At 35.3% G+C, this 23,263-nt stretch overlaps 1 protein-coding gene across 4 annotated transcripts; it reads right to left on the bottom strand.

The window, feature by feature from the left end:
- Window positions 1-390: 390 nt before the first annotated feature.
- Window positions 391-22,504, bottom strand: LOC113110870 (period circadian protein homolog 2-like). 4 transcript variants are annotated; one of them, XM_026275123.1, is made up of 23 exons: window positions 22,384-22,504; window positions 18,724-19,232; window positions 18,431-18,493; window positions 16,905-17,062; window positions 15,506-15,624; window positions 13,695-13,896; window positions 13,533-13,584; window positions 13,013-13,152; window positions 12,806-12,884; window positions 11,709-11,815; window positions 11,476-11,632; window positions 11,270-11,378; window positions 8,974-9,102; window positions 8,787-8,895; window positions 8,557-8,695; window positions 7,751-7,887; window positions 7,476-7,661; window positions 6,777-7,037; window positions 5,672-6,375; window positions 4,661-4,841; window positions 2,932-3,118; window positions 1,279-1,429; window positions 391-1,053 (listed from the first exon to the last, which is right to left on the bottom strand). In XM_026275123.1, exons 2-23 carry the CDS (start codon window positions 19,065-19,067, stop codon window positions 934-936), a joined length of 3,834 nt encoding a protein of 1,277 aa, XP_026130908.1. In that variant the 5' UTR covers window positions 19,068-19,232; window positions 22,384-22,504; the 3' UTR covers window positions 391-933. The 4 variants fall into 4 exon arrangements, with proteins under 4 accessions (XP_026130908.1, XP_026130909.1, XP_026130911.1 ...); XM_026275124.1 differs by having other exon boundaries at window positions 18,724-19,169; window positions 22,384-22,471; XM_026275125.1 differs by lacking the exons at window positions 391-1,053; window positions 1,279-1,429 and adding an exon at window positions 2,483-2,820.
- Window positions 22,505-23,263: the final 759 nt, after the last annotated feature.

Here is a 23,263-nt window from a genome sequence, read left to right as displayed (position 1 = left end):
ATAAAAGAGAGAATGTCTGTATTTTCCAATTACACCATTACTTTATTTACCATAGTATATATATATATATATATATATATATATATATATATATATATATATATATATATATATATATATATATATATATATATATATATATATATATATATATATATATATATATATATATATATATATATATATATATATATATATATACCATAGTAAGACATTGCTTGACATCGTTTAGTCTCATGCACAGTGGAAGAAACATTTGAAATTGAGAACAGAAAAATAAAACACACTAAAGGAAAAAACTAATTTAAGGCCGTTCGGATTGGATGAGCTCAATGACGAATGAAAATCTTTGTGTTCTGGACCAAACATCATTCATTTCCATTTGTAGACGCTTTTAGTTTTTGGCGGTGGATGCTTATGTTCTTTAGTAACTGCACAGGATGTTGCAGCACTGTGGGACATTCATACGCATTTATATCTGCACAAGTGGTGAGGAAACTCATTTCAGGTAATTCTGGGAGATCATGAACCCTCCTGACACTACAAGATTCAGTAGAGGACACATTATTAATTAACCAAAAGTTTTCTTAAAACAAGCAAGCAAACAAAGAAAACAAAAAAAAAACATTTGACCCACACTGTTTACATCAGTACCAATTTAAAGTCTGATATTCACAGCTGTTTGGGTCCATGGACTGTAACGGAGAACAGCAGAGAGAAATCCATGGTCATGTGACGGCCGCCGCTAACTGTCCGTCTCCTGCGGGTGTCCAAAGTCACGCGGACGTGGTCTGATCCAGTGCAAAAGGTTTGCCTCGTTTCGTGACTTCAGGAGGAAATATGAGACCGTGGCACACAGACGCAGTCTTCCGTCGCTTCCCACAATTCCCAGCTGAGAGTCCCAGAGGGCCGGAGGTCCGGCAGGGTCTGCGGTCAGGTGTCGGTGTCGGGTCTGGTGTCCTGAGACGGACAGTCTTGCGGACAGGAGCTGTCAGGAGTCGGAGGGCTTGGAGAGTCCTTGCCCGCTTGCATGGTGGTACAACTCACACAACACTAAAAAAATAAATATACAGTATATATATAATTTTTTATTAGATCATGATGAAACACAATGAAGATAGCGGTCGAATGATCAAAGCAAATCAGCATATTAGAATGATTTTTGAAGAATCATGTACTAATAACTAAAACTAAGACCATAACAAGTATTTCACTTGTTATAATATATGATATTATCCAGTATATGTCTGATATTGACGTAGACGATGAGTTGCAGACCTGTGTGTTGATCTCGTGTGGGAGCGTGTGCTGATGGTTCCAGGGATGAACCTCGGCCAGCTCCTTCTTCTGGTCCTGGGTGAACCAGGGCTGCATGGGCTGCATCAGAAGCAGCTTCTCCCGGTCTTCCTGAAGAACCTGCGCCTGATCCCTGCATGGAGATCCACACACACACACACACACACACACACACAATAAAGGTCACTTAAACCGCCTCAATCATTCGCTAGATGGCACTCGACAGCACACCGCTTTGATTTCAACATTGTTTCTTAAGTAGTATAAACAGCAGAAAATTATGCTCTTTTTACAGTATAAATAAAATCTATAGAACTACCTGTATTTACTGTAAAAAGCATATTGTTAAAAAAATACTGCCATTTGCACTTCCATAGCATCTATATCACTAATAAAACATGCTATTTTCACTTAGTGTAAATAGCATCTACTGTTTATAGCAGCTGCCTTTTTATTATGCATATATAAATACACACTATATATATATATATATATATATATATATATATATATATATATATATATATATATATATATATATATATATATATATATATATATATATTAGTGCCCTCAAACGATTAATCGCATCCAAAATAAGTTTTTGCTTACATAATGTATGTTTGTTTACTGTGTATGTTCATCATGTATATATAAATACACAAACATACAGTATATATGTGACAATGGACCACAAAACCAGTCTTAAGTGTCAGTTTTTCTAAATTGAGATTTACACAACATCTGAAAGCTGAATGGTCTATTAGGATTGGACAATATTTGGCCGAGATACAACTATTTGAAAAAATCTGGAATCTGAGGGTGCAAAAAAAAAAAATCTAAATATTGAGAAAATCGCCTTAAAAATTGTCCAAATGAAGTTCATAGCAATGCTAATCAAGTTTTAATACATTTATGTTAGGAAATTTAATAAAAATCTTCATAGAACTTGATATTTACTTAATATCCTCATTATTTTGGGCATAAAAGGAAAATCGATAATTTTGATGCACACAATGTATTTTTGGGTATTGCTACAAACATTCCCATGCTACTTATGACTGCTTTTGTGTTCTCCAGGGTCACACATTTTTATATTTATATTCTTTATTATATAAAAATATATTTCATATATAAACATAACATTTTTCTTAAAAATATACATGCATATGTTTATATATAAAATGTATATATAAATAGAAATATTTGATACAAGAATCTAACTTTTTTCCCTAATATATACATGTATGTATGTGTGTATGTGTATTTATATATACATAATAAATTTACAGAGTACACACATATGGAATGTAAACATACATTTTTATTTTGAATGCAATTAATCGGATTCGCCCTCTCCTCCGTCCATAATCAGGTGCTTGAATCACTTCATCAAGCTCTTTAACTCAGGTCTCATTGTGTACGGTCACCTGGAGTCACCTACCTCAGAGCTGACAGTGCAATGAGACATTAAACTTGATCAGAACTACCTCAGCGAGAGACTGGCAGCGCTAACTCTTTCTCCTGTGGAAAGAGATGCTCACAATGTCACGTTTCTCTCAGGTTTCTCAGAGGAATGAGCAGGAACCCGGGGTTCAGAGAAAGAGAGAGGGAGAGATGTTCCTGGTCTGGTACCTGGGGCCGATCTGATAGGTCATCATGACGGGTTCGGGCGTCTGCTTGATCATGCTCCATAACGGATTGTCCACGTGCTTTGTGAAGGTCGTACATTCAAGTTCCTGGGCTTCTGCGGACTTGCGAGCTTTTCGCGATGTGTCCGATGAATCGTTGCTGGCGAAGTACTTGCTGCTGTTGCTGCTGCCTGTGAACGTGAAACGTTGGGGGTCAGTTTAATCAAATCGTGGAAGTCATATAGGAACAAAACGAGGGTGAGGAATTTCCTTTCTGAATTCGATTTCCATTAAAATAACCTTCTGGAAGATGTTTATGTAGCAGAAAGTAGGTAACTAATCAAATGTCTACATATAGAGGCTATTTTGTGGTGAAAACCAGTCTTAAGTCCCAGGTGTATATTTGTAGTAATAGTCAACAATACAGTGTATGGGTCAAAATTATAGATTTTTTCTAAAATTATTATGTTACATGAAGATATTTTTAAATTTACTACCGTAAATATATCAAAATTATATTTTTTATTAGTAATCTGCATTGCTAAGGACTTAATTTGGACAACTATAAGGGTGATTTTCTCAGTATTTTGATTTTTTTGAACCCTCAGATTTCAGATTTTCAAATAGTTGCATCTCGGCCAAATATTGTCAGATTCTAATAAACCATACATCAATGGAAAAAAAAAAAATTATTTATATAAATCACAATTATAAAAAAATGGACCCTTATGACTGGTTTTGTGGCCCATGGTCACAAATAATAAATGCCATTTTAAATAAATATTTTTATTTTATATATTTTGTTTTGTATGTGTATGGTTGATGCTAAAGTAATATAACACAAATAAAACAAATAAAATCAGCCATACATATAAACAATTGCAGAGGCATAACATAAAACATTTATACATTTACAATAACATTAATAACATTTATTTAAAATAATGTACCATAATATTTAATAATTCATAAATTAAATATACATTTCAACACATTTTACACAATATTTCACTCGAAAACTAAAAGTAAAAATGACCTATATATTGAATACTATATATTTACCAATTAATATTAAATTAATATTAAACATATTATTACACTTATATTAATTTAATAAAATATTATTTAAAAAGTATTTTAAAATATTGTTTCAAGGAGTTACTGACAAAGACGAAATAACATTCGTTATTCGTTATCTCAACATTAAAGCTGCAGTAGGTAACTTTTGTAAAAATGTATTTTTTACATATTTGTTAAACCTGTCATTATGTCCTGACAGTAGAATATGAGACAGATAATCTGTGAAAAAATCAAGCTCCTCTGGCTCCTCCCAGTGTCCTATTGCCATTTGCAGTCACAGACCGCTCCCGGTAAGAAACAACCAATCAGAGCTGCGGTCCGTAACTTTGTTTGTGTTCAAAATGTAGAAAAATTTATATAATAAGCGAGTACACCATGAATCCATTTTCCAAACCGTGTCTTTAGCTTGTCCTGAATCACTAGGGTGCACCTATAATAAGTGTTTATATTCGGACTATTTTAGATTGCTTCGGGGGTACCGCGGCGGAGTAACCCAGTACCTTTGTGATTCTTCACAGACATAAACAGAGAGAAGTAGTTCTGGCTACGATGTTCTTCCGCAAGACGCAAGCAGTTCTGTTTATTAACCGCTAGAGCGTCAAAAGTTCCCTACCGCAGCTTTAAGAGTCACGTATGACTGATTTGAACAGCACCTGTGTGGCTGGTGGACGTCCCGTTCGACCCGGAGCCCAGAGAGCCTCCTGACTCTCCGGAGCCACTGCCCGAGACATTTGAGCCGGTTCCTGAGCGGGCGTCCTCCTGCAGCAACTGGTCCAGCAATTCACTGGAGGTGGAATGGGCGTCTTGTTGACACGAGTCGCTGGGAGCGTCCTCCTGTGAGCAGAGAAACAGACATGCTGATTAATCCCTTCACACTTTAGCTTCATAATTAGTAAAACTAATTACTAATCATTAAGTATGAAGCTAAATGAAGAAATGAAGATAAGTATTAAGCAAAAAAACGACAGAAGTATGCATGATTGCTTAATTAAAACCCTTTCACGACAAGTATTTTGTAGGCTGTACATCATATTTGGTCTCTTAAGGCCCTTTCCAATTAATTTGTACAAAATATGCATCTCACATATTTTAATATTTTACATTAGAAATTACTTTCATATTAATTTTTAAAAGAATGTTAATATATTTTAATTAGATTTTAATATTTCACTTGATTTTAATAAATGTTATAGCAACATGACTGGGCCCTTAAAGGCAAACTTTTGATAAATATATGATAATATATATTTCGAATGCATTTTACAAACATATTTTAGGTATTTCAATCATCTTTAATAAAGTGACATCATTTGTCTCTTACAGCCCTTTCACATTTATTTTCACAAATATTTGATAAATATTTTACCAATTTTAAAAATAAAGTACTTTAATAATAATAAATCAAATAACAATTGGTCTCTTAAGCCCCTTTTATTTAATTTGAAATAAAATGCATTTTAAAGTACTACATTTTATAAGAACTATATACATATTTTAACATTTTCATAAAAAATGTTGTATATAATGGAGTATTTAATTAATGATTAACAAAAACTTAAGATGAGGTCATAAAAACTGCATGCATACTAATTACAAAAATATTTCAAATAGCTTCAGATGGAGTAAATCATGTCCCTCCTCCTTTGGATGTCAGCTGCTCTCACCGCTTTGGCGTGGTGTTCATGCAGACTCTCTGGACCGGTGCTGTGCTGGGCTTCGGTGGGCTTGGTCAGCTCCTCCTGGAGTAAGTTCAGCTGGATGGGCGAGCTGGAGCGAGAGCTGGAGAAGAGCGCCGTGGGCTGTGCTGCATCAAGGTCTTCCCCAAACCAAGGGGCAGGTATTGAGTCGACCTCTGCTGAAGCATCCTGTGCCATCCCGACTCCTGTGATGGTGGGACCTGGAGGATGGCCCTGTGATGGAGACACATGTGGCACATGTCCACCAGGTGGGACGAAGCCTCCCAAGTTAAAGGGAGGCTGGGGAACAACTCCGGGTGCCGGGACGGGCATCCCATGCAGGTACATGCCATTGTTCCCAGGGTACATGGGGTAGCTAGGAAGCAGGACGATCATTGTGGGAGTCATGGGATAGAGGTTCTGGACAACTTGGTCAGGCTGGACCACCATGGGCTGCTGATCCGCACCGACCACGGTGAAGTACGGGGCTGTTTGCATGGGCACTGCCATGGGCGGCACAAAGCCAATGTTGGACGGTGGGGGATGAGAGGACTCGGAGGAAGGCCAGGAGGAATGAGGCGCTCCGGTGGGGCCGGGAAGTGACCAGTAGTTGCCCGGCTGGGAGCCGTAGCTGTCGGATGAGTCTTCTGGTTTGGGACGCTTGTGTTTGTTCGGAGGACGCACAACATCAGCTGAGAGTAGATGGAAAAGGAAAATTATACTACTGCATGTGGGACCTGTGACATCAATGCTATTATGCTAAATGTAGACCATGCTCTGATTAAATTTAATGCATGGGGAAGGGTCTATATTTATTTTAATTGCTGGTATTGGTTTTGTATTGCTTTCGTGTCAAGCATGCACAAAAAAAAGTTTTTTTTTTTAACATTTTAGATTAAAAAAAATATATATATAAAATGCAGTTATTTTCATAATAGACTCAAATTAATAATCCACTGACAGTCATACACTGATTAGACAATGTCAATCTTCTTTTGCTCCAGACAATTTTATCCAAAGCAACAAACAAAGGAAGAATATCAGAAAGCAATAGACCGACGAATAACAACGGCTAACACACACACACACACACCTCTGTGGTGAGAATGGGCCCTGCTGCTGTTGTCCTGCTGGAGGTAGGAGCTGTAGGGACTCTGCAGGATACGATGTTGGAAACGATCCACGAATTGTTGTTCCTCCTTCTGCGTGTGGGCCGACAGCACCTCTTTAGTAAGACCCACCAGGAGTAACTCCTCCTGCGCCTCTGAGGAGCTGCTGGGGGCGGGGCGAGCAGGGGTGGGGGCCGAGTCTGTTGGCTCGCTCCCCATTGGAGCATCTTCTAAGGCAGTGACCTCTGGAAGAAGACAAGCGGCAGACGCAGGTGATCAAAAAGCCTAGAAACGTATTTTTGTTTTGAAAATGTACTCAACCTCAGGCCAACCAGATGTAGGTGATGTTTTCCTGGAGTAGAACAGTAAAAATGTTTAGTTGAAAATAATGTTCAGTTCAGTTTCTAGCACAGGCCGATCATTTGACTTCAATATATCGTTCCTTTATATGCTTTTTTTATTCTCAAAAACCGGCAGCTGCTGACTTGCATTTAATGAATCTCCAAATACCACAGTTTCAGTTTAAAATCTTCTTTGCCGTTCTACTGAAGAAAAAAAAGTCATCTGGATGGCCTGAGGCTGAGTAAATTAACAGCAGCATTTCATTTTTGGGTGAACTCTGCCTTTTAATATGGTTTAACAGGCCAAACACATTTGGGGTCAGTGTATGTGTGTGCACTCACCTGACTCGGGCTGGGGTACGTGCACTATGGTGCTGCTGTAACTGCACTGACTGGTGACGGACACCACGCTCATGGCTTCTGTGGAGATTGTGATGTCCGTGAGCGGCGCTCCCACCACCGCTGCCGTCGTGGCCGAACCCGCAGACACCTGGCCGTCCAGAGCACCGGCGGCTTCCAGCGCAGCTTCTGCAGGAGAAGGACGTCAGCATCTCCGCAGGGTTTTAGGAGGAAAAAGGCCTACAGAAAGGCTTGGAAGGGACTTTGAAGGCTCTTACCGTCAGTGTTCACAGTGTCGTCATGTGCTGCCGCTGCAGGTTTGTCTTCCTCAGACATGGAGGAAGAGGAAGATGTAGCTATGGACAAAGATTCACTCTTTCGTTTCAGAGCAGATGTCGCACAGCTCTCCAGATATCTAGAGAAGCAAAAACATGAACCTTCATAAACAGATCACTGGTTACACATAAAAAAAAAAATGTATAATGTCAAAAATGCATTGTTTTTAATGTTTTAATATTTATTAGATTTTTTTTATTAATATAGAAAATGTATTTCAAAATGTAAACTTCTTTCTTGGAATTTCCAGACAAATTAATATAATATAATATAATATAATATAATATAATATAATATAATATAATATAATATAATATAATATAATATAATATAATATAATGTAATGTAATGTAATATAATATAAATTTATGCATTTAGCAGACGCAGAATTTTTTATTTTTTATTTGCTTAATTATCCTAAACTACTTATTATTAAACTATAAAAAAATATTAAAGGATGTAAAATCTTTTCTTTCAAAGAGAAAAAAGAAAAAAAAGATTATAGATTTAAATTCATTATGAATTTAATTACTACAGAAAAACATTTAATATGCTGGATTATTTTTTACATAATTTGTTTCCCCCAAATTAAGAAACAAACTATTTAACATGTATATATTTAACTCTTTACAGATTTAAATTAATATATATAGTTAATTACTACAGAAAAATTATTTTATTTTCTGGATTATTCAGTAATGGACATTAATACACTGTTATATACACTGCACATTTACAGTAACCTCACCTGATGATGCTGTCCACACAGTTGATCTGCTGGTACGATGGAATGTGTGGCTGCTTCCGCGCGTCTTGCAGAGACTGCTTTAGATGACCTCGAATTCCCAAACCCTGACTAGTGTTATGATGAACCCCTGCTGCCGCCACTGATGGGAACACACACCATTCAAATATGATCACATCAAGATGAGCTGCTGAGACGACTGAAGACAGATGCAGAAAAGACACACTCCAGACCTGCAGGGGCTGGTCCTAAAGCTGTGAGCTTCCTCTGGGAGTCCAGATACGCCTGCTGGCCCCACTTCTTCACTTTATTGACATCAGCACAAAACCGCTGCAAAGACATCTGCAAGACGAAAGATCCATCGTAAGGTCCAGGCCAACCAACATTCATATGTGACTTTACATGCACATTCAGACGTACTGGTTCTCTGTGCGAATCATCCCAGAGGTTTCCGTTACTGTCGCTGGACGACGCCACACTGATGTAGTGCTCGTGGGAGCCGTTACTACCCAGACTGCCATAGCCACTGGATCCATTATTATGAACCGGCTGAGAGGAATACAGACACGATCAAAACACTAACCAGCAGCTCAGATGTGCTTGACAACTGTAGTGATGCCACATATGAAGCAGTGTTCTTTTAGTATTATTTTTTATTCTATTATTGTTTCTTATTTCTTATTATATAATTCCTTGCAATTGCGAGTTTATAATCTCACAATTCTGACTTGTTTCTCACAACTGGTTTTCTCACTTGCTTTTTATAACTTGCAATCATGAGAAAAAAGTTGCAATTACCTTCTTTTTTTTATTCAGTTTAAGTTTTAATAACCTTTATATGATTGACAGTTGTTGGCGGGTATTAGTTGCTTTATCTGCATCAAATCAATATCTAATTGTGGACTGTTTATTTTTATATTTAAATGGGTTTTTCTGTCATCTTGCCCTAATTAAAGGGATGGCTATATATAAATATTTGGTAACGGCCAAAATGTTCATATGCATCCATAATAAATATATATATATATATATATATATATATATATATATTTATTATGGATGCATATGAACATTTTGGCCGATACCAATAACCGATAATTCTTTGAATATGAAAGCCGATAACCGATATGTGACCGATAATTCTCAATCCACCTTTTTACATTATTTTGAGAGCCTGATTACCAAAAAAAGTTTTAATAACATTTATATGATTGACAGTTGTTGGCTGGTATTAGTTGCTTTATCTGCATCAAATCATTATCTAATTGTGGACTGTCTATTTTTATATTTTATATGGGTTTTGCTGTCATCTTGCCCTAATTAAAGGGATGGCTATATTATATATATATATATATATATATATATATATATATATATATATATATATATATATATATATATATATATAAAAATATGGATGCATATGAAAATTTTGGCCGATACCAACAACCGATAATTCTTTGAATATGAAAGCCGATATCCGATATGTGACCGATAATTCTCAATCCACCTTTTTACATTATTTTGAGAGCCTGATTACCAAAAAAAGTCTTATCATTAAAAGCCATTAAACACTTCAACATAAATAAAACATAAAGCAGCCTTACAAATAAATAAAATAATGCTTAAATAATGGAAATATGTTACTGGACAACATTACTTGCGTGTAAAAAAAAATATAAGGCGATAAGACTGGAGTGTGTTGAAAGAGGTCCAGCATGTAAGGACTATAACCAGAGATATTGTTAAAATCATTAAATATTGTCATTATTAAGAGTATTTGGCATTTCCAGATAATGTAGACCTGTTATTTTTTGGCTATTATTATTAGGTTACTTTTATTATCAAATTAATATTACAATTAATTTGCTTCGCAACAATTTCATAGCACATCACCACATAACTGACACGCTGTGACTCGCAGTGAGGAAAATAAAAATTTAGGGTATTAGCTTAGGCTACTCCTCAATGAAAATGTTTTAAAAATGTATTTAAAATTTTTTATATATATATATATATATATATATATATATATATATATATATATATATATATATATATATATATATACACATATATGACAATCTCTATCATAGTTATTAATGTTGTAAGCTGCTGTTTGAGCTGCATGGGCTGAGCTAAAGATGATCACCAGCAAACTGAAGCGCTCTATTAACCCCCTATAGGCTATAGCTTAACCGAACGCAGTGTTTCCAATGATATTTCAAGCAATTAAAAACCATCATGGTGAACAGTGCGAATCTGAAATGTCTCTGCAGGAAATAATGCATTATTTATTGGCTCTAAGATATCGGCCAAATTCTCTTATTGGTACGTTAACGACAACAGAAAAAATGAGCATATATCAGCTGATATCGATATGTGTCCGATATATCATGCATCCCTAATATATATATATATATATATATATATATATATATATATAAAACTGAACTCTTTAAAAGCACTATTTTTGGAAGATTTATTGGTTTTTAATAAGTTTATTTTAACAGCTTTTATGTATTTTGGGTCTGTTCCTTACACAAAGTCATCCATGCAAAACTATTAAAAACTAGTTTGCGGTCAGTGAGATTTTTTTGCCCATTCTTTCATGAAAAGAAAGTTCAAAACAAATTTCCCTGACATTATAAATGCATTTACTGTTACTTTTGAACAACCGGCCTGCAAAAAGCTTGCTAATGTGGCTTGTCCTCACCTGAAGGAAGAGCTTGTAGATCATGGCTTGCAGCTCTTTCACGTCCTCACACATGATTGGATGCTTGGCTTTACTCCGCGCAGCGAAAACGTCCTCATTTAAAGGTCCACTACAGAGAAGGCGCACAAAAACAAATGCTTCTGTATAAGCAAATGTCAGTGTTTGGAAACACATCACAACTGGCGCACTACTAAGCTGGAGCTTACGTGCGAACTTTGTGCCTGCCGATGATGAAGGCCACCTTTCGGCTCCAAGGGTTGATGAAGCTGGACCAGCTGGAGTCCAGGGTGATGTAGTCGCCGTTCTGACACCGAAAGCGGATGGGCGAGTGTTCAAACGGAGGCTGGCCCGCGTACTTCAGAACTGAAGCAATCAGGACAAATTTGATTAAGACTTTACACAAGTCTGATAAAGACTTCACAATGTTGAAAAGTCGTACTTTTGCGGTGCATGGCCAGCATGAGCAGACGGTCGTCTGGATGCAGGCAGGTCAGAACCGAGGTACCGATCAGGTCCTGGGGGAGGTAGCCGAGCAAAGGCACCGCTCTGTGAACACACACCACCAACTAACACATGAGGAATCATTTCACACTAGCTATATAAAAGCATTTGTTTCAATTCTTTGCTGCTTAAATGCTCATCTTATGCTACTGATTAAATGTGATGTTTAAAAACAGTCCAACTCAGTGTTATTTGTACTGTAAAGGACTTTCAATTCAATTCAATTCAATTCAAAACATATTTTATACTACTATGAATATGCTGCTCAGCCATATATTCTGTGCAACATAATATTTTCAAACAATAATAATTATTAGTATTGTAGTCTGCTCAGCCATACTCTGTGCAACATAATATTTAATAATAAAAACAATAATATGCTACTCAGCTTTACTCCATGCCGCTATTTATTTCAAAATAATAATAAAAATATGCTGCTCAGCCATATTCTGTGCAACATATTTTCAAATAATAATAATTATAATAATAACAGTAATAATAATGATAATAATAATTATTATATGCTGCTCAGCCATACTCTTTGCAAAATAATAATACTTTCAAATAATAATAATAACAAAGAGATAATAATAATAACAACAGTGCAACTTTACTCCATGCAGCTAATAAATTAAAAAAATAATATTAATAATAACATGCTATTTAGCCATATTCTGTGCAAAATATTTTCAATAATACTACTACTACTACTACTACTAATAATAATTATTATTATTATATGCTGATCCGTCATACTATTCTTAATTAATAATATAATAACAACATTGTGCTACTCAGCTTTTAATTTTTTTAAATATGCTGATTAGCTTTACTCTGTGCAACGTATTATTTTAAAACAACAACAATAATAGATCTGCTCATCTGTAGTTTACTCCATGCAGCACATTATTTAAAAAAAATAATAAAAATTTATTTACAAAAAAAATGTATAATAAAAATGTATTTATTATTAAATAAACACCTGACCATTTGCCCAAGCTGCCGATTCTTTTACTAAAGGTCAAAATCACTCACCGGTCATCCACTTCTAAAAAGACACAGCCTGGTGAATGAGTCGTGCTGAATATGCGCTTGTCTACGGGAATGCGAGGGGCTGCAGACAAAGCAACAAGCAAACACACACACAAATAACAATCATGCAGGATAACAAAATTTCATTCCGGCAAAGTTAAACAAGTAACATAATCAGGTCATGTGACAATTAATTTTGGTGAAAGGTACCCTCATATCCTGAGAGGATGCGCTCGGCCAGGGCCAGACAGCACGGCTCCTCCTCTCCGCTCAATCCCTGAACCTTCAGCAGGTACGGAGTGATCCGGAAGGGACTATAACGCATTTCTCCATCTCTATCCTTCCCTCCTCTGAACACACACATAGAAAAAACATTTAAAAGACACTTAATATTCCATAATATTATCGGTTTGACTGCACTGACAACAGAGAGAACAAATGAGAAGAACGGGATAATGATTTTATTAGCTGCTATACAGATGAAATAAGCTTGTGTCATAATTTGATGAACGCTGCACTATTAGTGAGCTAAATTGCATCAACAAGCTGTATAATTGTCTTCTGTGGAGCTGCTTTACATTTTGTTACTTAATTGAAGGACTATTGTCTTTTTTATTACTCTGAAGCTGCTTGAAACCAATCTTTATTGTAAAAAGTGCTACATAAATAAGTGCGATCTATTAATGTGACACAGATGAGAATGAGTAATAATGCTGTACAACACACCGACCTGATTCGACAGAAGAAGGACTTGACCTGGGCACATTCGAACAGAACCGCCGCTACAGAGAGACAAAGAGGAATTAGCATCTTTCATTCCTAAAATGTATAAAAGACGGTGGCATAATTCAATGTGTGTGTAATATCAGTGAAAGCCTCCAGAGCGTCTCACCGCTGTCTGTGCACACGTTCCAGGGCGGCAGCCGAGGTTGAGCCGTGTGCGAGTAAAACACATTGACGTCCTGATGGTACAGCAGCTCCACGAACTTGGCAGATTCCAGAAACTTCCTCTTGCAGTGAAGCACGCTGGAGGCCTGTTCGGATGCGTAAACCATCTTCCCCGAGGCCAGAGAGAAGACCACCACAAACGTGTCCTGAGAACACCACAGAACTCTTGGTGAACTCCTTCCACAGAGACAGAATTAAAGGAACAGTTCAACCTAAAATTACAATTCTGTCATCATTTACTCCAAACCTGTATGTGTTTATATGTTGGGAATGTTGGAATACTATGGAAGTCAATGGGGACCAGCAACTGTTTGGTTCCCAACATACTTCAGATCAGAGCCGTATTTACAAAACATAACTCAGCTCATAATTCCCCGATTTAGGAGGAAATCTTAATAATAATGGGCGTGTCAATACTAAATTTAGGACTCTTACATTTTTCCTCTAAGAGTATTTCGCAAAGGGTTTTAGCTAGTGCTGCCAAACAATTAATCGCATCCAAAATAAAAGTTTTTGTTTACATAATATATGTACGTTTACGGTGTATATTTATTAAGTATATATAAATACATACACACACATACAGTATTATATAAATATACATATTATATACAAATATTTACATTATATACATGCATGTATTTGTATTTATATAAACATAATAAATATACATGGTACACACACATAATAAATGTATTACTAGGGATGTAACGATCCACTCTACTCACGATTTTTAAAAAAAAAGACATTTAAGACCTATTTAATTATAAATTACATGTGTCCTTTTATTATTGCTTGGACTAAATGCTGGACGTTTCTTAGTGAATTTGAAATGTAACACTTTAATAATATACTTATATAGCACTTGTATATTATTGCTCTTTTGTTGGTTTTGATTGCTTCTGTTGTCCTCATCTACAAGTCACTTTGGATAAAAGTGTCTGCTAAATGACAAACTTTTAATGTAATGTAAATGTAAATAACAAAACTAAATTGAAATTTTATACCAATAAAATAGATCTCTTCATATAAACAAAATAAGGCTTTGTGTGTGCTCTTTCCATTTAAAATTAGAGGCAACCCTTGCATTTTAATCATGATCCAAACAAAGATGCTGCATACATGCAAGATGAGCAGTTTTTAATCTAAATTAGATTGTATTATTTCGAAATTTGAAGCAAAAACAGAATGGTTTGACTTCAGTTTTGTGGTTTGACAAAATATCTGCATGAAACAGACACGGCAGACGAGCTGAACGAGATGCAGATTCAGTCTCTGCCAGCAGGTGGCGCTTAAAGCGTTTCCTTGGTTTCCGCTGTAAACAAAGCAGCGCTGCACTTATGAACTTTAATATGCATTACACAGAGGCAAGATGAAAAGAAAAATAACTGAATCACGATTTGTCTAGCATCTCAGCTGATTTGAATCGTCAAATTTTTTTACTGATTTGCAACCGGTTCGCGGTTAATCGTTACATCCCATGTATTACATATGAAGTCTGGTGTAAGTGCAGCTGAAGTGGAGATTTCTGAAAAATTCAAGAGAAAACCGCCCTTAAAAGCAGGCATTGCAGTTCAAATCTACAGATGCAAACAGATACAATACAAAAACGTATTTGGGAATTTTTCACTCACCTTCCACTAGAGTGAACAACACATGTTGAAAAGCCAAAATAGCCCAAAATCTCAAAAATGACCAGTGAAAACAAACACGGCTTTGCCTGTAGGCTTTGAGAGGAAACTCAGCAGGACGTACAGTGTTTTTCAGTGTGTGTTCTGAAGTGATTTCCTCCAGCTCCTCCAGCGTGCACACAGTAGCTGCTCGTCTTTCCTCCAGTCCGCTGCTCATTAGTAAGTTGTAGTAATCACTTGTTGCTGCAGGGGGAGGCAGAGGAAGAGTAAAAATGAGCCGAGAATGAGAGCCACAATCTTCTAGTTACTCAATGTTTGGCTTAAACAACAGAGCAGGTGGCTCACAAGAGACCCTGCCAGATATAACAACACCAGACAAAACAATTACTGCGAAATTTCACATAGCATTACATCACAGACTGAATAATGACATTTATTTCAAGTGATAGAACAAACAAAAATAAACAGAAAAATAAACCCATGTAGGCACTGAAGAAGCTTGAATTAATATTAATAAAATCAATTTAATTAATAAAACTAAATGCATGATGATTAAATCCCTCAAAATATTAGCATGATAATATATTATACTCAATATTATCCTTGCAAAAACATTTTACTTTTTCCTTACGGGCATTATTTGTTTGCCATTCATTTGATAAAATTGCAGTACACAAAACAGATTTTAAAATCAAAAAAACTTGCTTATGTGCATGTGAAAATATGAATTTGCTGTGATTTGTGGCAAAATCTGTACATTTTGGTAAGGGTAACTACAGCTGAAAAAAATAAATAATTATAAAATGCCCAAACTGTGCTGTTTTAGCACATTTAATGCTTATTGTAGCAACAGTGTCATGAGAGCATCTGTTTGTTTGTTTTTAAACTTGAAAATTAAAGAGATTTTATTTTTTATTAGAGATGTTAGGAATTTTGCTTTATTGTGTTGTTTTATTTGTATTAAATGCAAATAATAATATTTTAATGTGATGAAAAAAAAATCTAATAAAAACACAAAATAATCAAATAAAATATTGGCTTTGGCTTATTTAGTTTATTATAAAGTTTACTAAAATAGTCCAAGAGTTCAAAGTATAATGTTTTCAGTGTCTGCTGTTTTGATGTTTTGATTCTGTTGCTACTATGAGAATCTATAGCCCCAAAAAACAGGAAATACATCTCGGCCACATTCCAGAGAGTTGAGTTTCACAATTACTGAACGCCATGACGCACATGATGACCTCATGCAGAAACTAACAGCATCTGCCCCATCATCTCAATACAGGCGTTATACTGTAAAACATATTTGATATAGCGATAAACAAAAAATGGGAAAGCACTGAGAACGAGTGAACAGAATGAGCAGGGTTTTACTGTCAGTGAGTGGATGGGACCCTGACTCGCCCTTCCTGCAGACGCATTACATAATCACAGACGCTCGGCTGCGGATCTGACTGTGCTGCCGTTATAACAGCAGTCACTCACAAAAAGAGCTCTGTGTGTGTGTGTGTGTGTGTTTATACCTTGTACTTGTTTGACACAGTTCAGTGCATAGTTCAGTGCCTCTACAGTACTGGCTTTACTGCGGCTTTTCTTCTCAGACGGCAGCCGTTTCTTCATCTCCTGCACCGTCTGCATCATCTCCCGGTGCGTCTGCTCACGGCCCAGCTCCGTCTGCTCACTGCACATGCACACATTTGTTTTTATTCACTCATTCAGCATTTATTTGAATTTTAACCTAATCTTAATTAATTATAATGGAGGGCCATTTCTGCCACATAAGAAAAAAAATCAGCTTGTTTCAATTATAAATTTATCTCAATCTTGAGTCGTAATTATGTGTTTGTCATGTTCACGGGTCTGTGTGAGATGTACGGGTCAGACCCGGGTTTACGTGAATATCTTTCTATAAGCAGACTCGTGGCCGTGCATGTGAAGTGTCGGAGGCGAGCATCAAGAAAAAAAATCAGCTTGTTTCAATTATAAATTTATCTCAATCTTGAGTCGTAATTATCATTTTACCAAGCATGATTCTATGTGAAATTATTTTTTAAATGTAATTAAGACTTATGTCATAATTTTAGGTTTTTATCGAATAATTATATGTATTTGTTATTTTTTCTCATAACTGATGCATGTCAATTTTGACTTGTCTCATAAAAAGTAATAAAAATAAAAACTTTTAGTGTAATAATTATGATTTTTTTGTTTAATTTTAACATTGTATCTTATCAATACAACTATTTCAGAATTATGAATTAACAAAGCATTATTGTGATATTTTGGCGAATAATTATCAAATTTATCTTGTAATTTAAACCTTTTATTCAATATATCTCATAATTGACTGTCAGTTTCTACTTTTAATTTCATAATTGACTTATCTCATAGAAGTAACAATAATGACATAATATCAACTTTTAATATTATAAGTGTGACTTTATCTCATAATTTCATTATTTAATTTAATTATTATTTAACATAGCATAATTTTGTTAGGCTGTGAAAATATCTTTTTTTTTACCTTCTTTTTCTCTATTTATCTCATAATTGACTTAGTCATAACCTCATAAAAGTCATAATTATGACACCTTCCAGCGTTAACATGTCATAATATTGACTTTTTATTTACTAATTTATTTTTCTTATTGGTTAAACAAAGCAGGGTTTTGTTTTCTTATGTGGCAGAATTGGCCTTCCTTAATTACAATAACTATATAGGTATAGAAATTATTTGAAAAGTGAAGGGAATTTTATACACAAAACGTAAATAGTTACATTAACATTTGATTTCAACACTAGATAGGTTCATCCTTTACAACTGAATAATTGTTTTGTGTGTGTGTGTGTTTTGCATGCATTTAAATATAAAACTTTGCTATCCATTTTGTATCTAATACAACAACATTTTTAAGTGGTCAAATACTTTTTAAGAGCACTGTATGAACCACTACATTAATGCATATCTGCCAATCTAAATGGAGTTTTTCATATTTGAGTTCTAATGTTTAAATATGTGGTTGTGATGGTTCGAGGTGGGTAAGTTTACCTGCACACCGTGTGAGGAGCACTGTGAAAGCTGGACGATGAGGAACCAGTGGCAGATTTTGAGCTGAAGACACAAAGAGAGAGAACTTGACTTAACCAGAAGTCCAATATTATACACAAAATACATACAGCTGGTCTAGAAGACAGTTTCAATTAGGACTACAGCTACAGTAAAAATGAATCAGGAAGAAAGACAACACTCAAATGGACTTGATCAAGTCGAGTACTCATGATTAGAGGTTTGTTCAAATCACAACCCCTCAGCATGAGCATTAATAACAGTGACTGTTGTACCTCTTGGTGCTTCCTGATCCCGTGGTGCTTCCAGGGCTGCAATTGGCCGAGGAGTGATGATGTCGCGAGCCTCCAACGCTGTCGTTTCCGCTGCTGGAGTCGTGGCCGCTGTTCATGTCCACATCCTCGTGCGTCTGCTCACACCCCACTGGGCTTTCACCTCTGCTGGTTCTTCCTCGCTGCCCCTCAGCCTCCTCTTCCTCACCTGAACCAGATCCGGATCTGCTTCCGCTGGTCCCGGGGGCCTGCCCAATGTTAGTTAGGTCCATCTGCCCCAGACACTTGCTGGAGCCTGGAGAAGAGTTCTCCTCTTCTCCATCGTGAAAGCCGTCTCCTCCCAGCATTGCCCCGCTGCAGATTCTCCTCCAACCGCTGCCCACCTCTACTGAAGCTCTGATCCGCAATCCAGATGCTCCGCTGCTTTTGTCCACATCAACAATGAAGGTCTATGGAGAAATCCATGAGGATGATGTTTTACTAGATGGTTACGTAGTCTTCCATTGAGAGAACTGCAAAAGGAACATCGATACAATAAATATTGTGTGTGTGCATTTATATATATATATATATATATATATATATATATATATATACATATAATTTTTAAAAGTCATTAAAAAGTGCAATTATATGTTTTTGTGTCATTTGAAATGTGTGTATTTTTTAAGTTTAGGGTTGTTTATTTAATATATTTGTGTGTACTGTGTATATTTATTATGTATAAATACACACATGCATGTATTTATTTTGAAAATATTTACATGTATTTACATGCATACATGCATATAAAATTTATATTATTTATGAACATATTGAATAAATAAATATAACATTTTTCTCAAATATTCATGCATGTGTATTTATATATAAATAAAAAAATATAACATATTTTTCTAAAATATACATGCATGTGTATCTATATAAACATTATAAATATACAGTTTGCGCACATAATGTAACCAAAAACACATGAGATTTATCACTATTAATAATTTAACAGCACCTATATAAATACATATATAAATTTCAATTTAGCATATTTTAATATTTCACTGTATTTTAATTAGTGCTGTCAAACGATGAATCACATCCAAAATAAAGTTTTTCTTTACATAATATGCATGTGTGCTTTGTTTATTTATTATGTATATCTTGTTATTATTTATTGTTATGTATATTTATTACACATGCCTGTTTATAGTTCAGAAAAATAGTTTATTTTTATATATTAAATATATTTATTTATAATATAAATTATATGAATATAAATATAGACATGTAAATATGTGTAAGTAATGTTTTCAAAATATATACTGTATGTTTGTGTATTTGTTTATATATAATAAATATAGAACACACATATTATGCAAACAAAAGCCTTTATTTTGTATGTGATTAATGGTTTGACAGCACTGATTTTGACTTAATGATATTTACATTGCCCAATATATAATGTATCATTTGTTATAGCATTTAAAGCTCTGAATTTAATTTTCAACTTGGAAAATATGTTTTCTTCAGCTGTGCTGTTCACAACGTACATTAAATAATTTGACCAAGGTACATCAATTTGATGCATTAAGCTTTTCAGAGCTCTGAATATTTTGTGGGAGGTTCCTACAATGTCTAGTAAAAAAAAAAAAAAATGGCAGGAAAAAACACATTCACCACATTACATCTCATTCACGACTGGAATTATTGTATAATGGGGTGTTGTTTTGCACATGCAGCAAAAGATATCAAAATGTGTGAACATAATCATATCAGCTAAAAAACAACACAAAAGCCTAATGGTGTCCTCCATCCTCAGACAGAAAGATTCATAACACATATTATACAACTGTCTGGCTTTATTCAGGACGCTTCTGTTACACACTCTTAAATGAGTCCTAACAGTTAGGGTTAGCCCAACTAAATATTTTACAATTACATACTGTATTGCTCATCTTTGTTCAAAGTGCCTCAAAAGTACAAGTTGGTTTACAAAACAATGAAATCTTTGAACCGACAACCTTCAGGCTGCATTTATACATTTTTTTTTTTTTTTACAGATAATCAGTTAGAAACGGTCCAGCTTAAGTTCAAGGCAGGCTTTTTATAGTTAACTAAAACAGAAACCAAAAAATGTATTTGGTTATTTGAAATAAAAGAAACATTAACTGAAATCAAATAAAATATATAAAAACGTATTTCAGCATTCTCATTTTCATTTCATTTATCCTGACGTACAAAAATAACAAACTAAAATAAAAATATATAAACTATAAAGAATTAGAAAATATATAGGATACAAAACACTAATACAAATTACATTTTTTTTTAAAAATATCTTTATTATTATTATTATTATTATTTTTTTTTTTTTTGTTGCTATTCTACCTGACTCCAGAGTTAAATGTATGTCATCCATGTATATATATGCACAGCTTTTTGGACATTTTGAACTATGTAAAACTTGAAAATGCACTTCAGAAGAACAGGGCGGCAATCAGTGCTTTCAGTATGCATTATGATTACATATGTGATTATATAATACTGGTGTCACGTATACACATTCATTTCTTTGTTATTCACAACTGTTTCTTTATCATATCCCCCAATCTATTGAAGAATACAAAAGGAGATATGGGATCTATTGTAACAGGTAATCTTTTTCATGTAAACCCTATACTAATGTGAACCATAAAATGTTACATGTATCTTTACTTAACTTTTATATATAGTAAAAAGCGACGATAAGCTGATGCATGTCCTCAGGTTACAGACCAGACAGAGTGAAACTCCTTGAGTTTTGGGGAGTCAACTGTATAGCACCTCAAAAAGGAGTATCCAGACAAATAGACAGAAGATTTAAAGCAGACAGGCTGCATATATAAAGACTTTGTACAAACTATAAATATTGCATGAAATAGTAGTTTGTATTTGCATCCCCCTGCTTTCTACTTAAAGGCAACATCCATGGGAACAGTTGACCACACATTTCCATGACTGTGTAATTCTGACCGATTCTTAAATAGGATACAGGTGCTTATTCACAACTGATATCAAATGTTCAATAATAAACCATATCAAAATACTTTCCTGGCTCAGCAAATGTACACAATATTTTGATATTAAGCAACTACAGACCCACTATCTGACTTGACCTATTAAAATACCATTTAGGTTTCACCTAAAAAAAAAATAACATCCTCCATTACAAGCCTACAAGACAAGAATAACACTGTGATATGATGCTCGCCTCCGCCACTTCACATGCACGGCCACGAGTCTGCTTATAGAAAGATATTCACGTAAACCCAGGCCTGACCCGTACATCTCACTCAGACCCGTGAACATGACAAAGACATACACTTCTGAGTGAAATACAAGTTGTTTATTTAAGCATGTAACAAGCCAGACGGACAGTGCGCATGCGCAGTTACATGCACTGTTTCACGAACAAACACAGACAGATTATTAAATATTTCACATATTAGAAATGAATGTTGATAATTATACGATATAGTTAATAACGTCATTATAATTTTGTATAACTTAGGTCGTACACGTCTCGAATGACGCGTTTCTCGTCTTATTAAACGCTCTTGAACATTACAGCACTAGTATATCCATAAATGTATTCCGCGCTCTTGAGATACTTTAAAGATCAGTACTTACTTGATGTTTATGTTCGAGAATCACTTGCTCCAGTTTCTCGTGCGTTCCTCCATTATTCCTCCGGAACACAACACTTCAGGCCCACGTGAGAGTCTGGCCGAGCGGAGCCACGCCTGCTCGATTCCGATTGGTGGGAGCGTTTCCCCGGGACAGTCTGATTGGTCGAGGGCGTGGTCATGACGACAGCCAGTATAGGAGGATGCGGCTGGACTCACGTGTATGACCATGTTATACAACCGATGAAAACAAAGACGTAGCAGTGGAGATCTCGCGTGGTAACGGACCGTTATAACGCCGCCGTCGGGTTAAATGAGGTGGCACTGTACGGGTGCTGTTACTTTTATAAAATAACTCGGTGAAAAACGTAAAATACCGTAAGCTGTCGTGACTACACCGGCGCGTGATGGCGTATGTTACTTCGCCGCCTGGAAGCTGACAGATTACCGTCAACCTCCTGATCTAGTTTCCTGACCGCCTTTAAGATCCACGGTTAAGCTCATAAAGCTTGCGTGAATGTAACGTTACGCGGATAAAAATCGCAATGTCATTATATAATTTTAACTCTTTTTTTTTTGTTACTTGTACTTCTTGTTAAATAAGTAATTGAAAATACTAGTAAAATTTCGTGACTCTTAGGAACTGAACCAATATTGTAGAAGAAAAAGAAAGAAAAACAAGTAGCCTACTGTGATGAAAGCTTGTTCGTTAATGTGAAACATACCATATTAATGAATAGTAATTCATGACTGTGCCTCATATAGTATATTATTTATTACCAATCAAAAAATAATAAATGTACACACACACACTTTATATCGGGGGAGAAAAATGTAAAATGAAAAATCTTATTCATAAGATTGCCATAAAAATGGCAAGTTTA

The sequence above is a fragment of the Carassius auratus genome, chromosome 11 (genome assembly GCF_003368295.1).
Source record: "Carassius auratus strain Wakin chromosome 11, ASM336829v1, whole genome shotgun sequence".
NCBI classification, from domain to species: domain Eukaryota; kingdom Metazoa; phylum Chordata; class Actinopteri; order Cypriniformes; family Cyprinidae; genus Carassius; species Carassius auratus.
The sequence above is the reverse complement of the archived record's forward strand: the minus strand, read 5'-3'. Positions and strand labels throughout refer to the sequence as shown.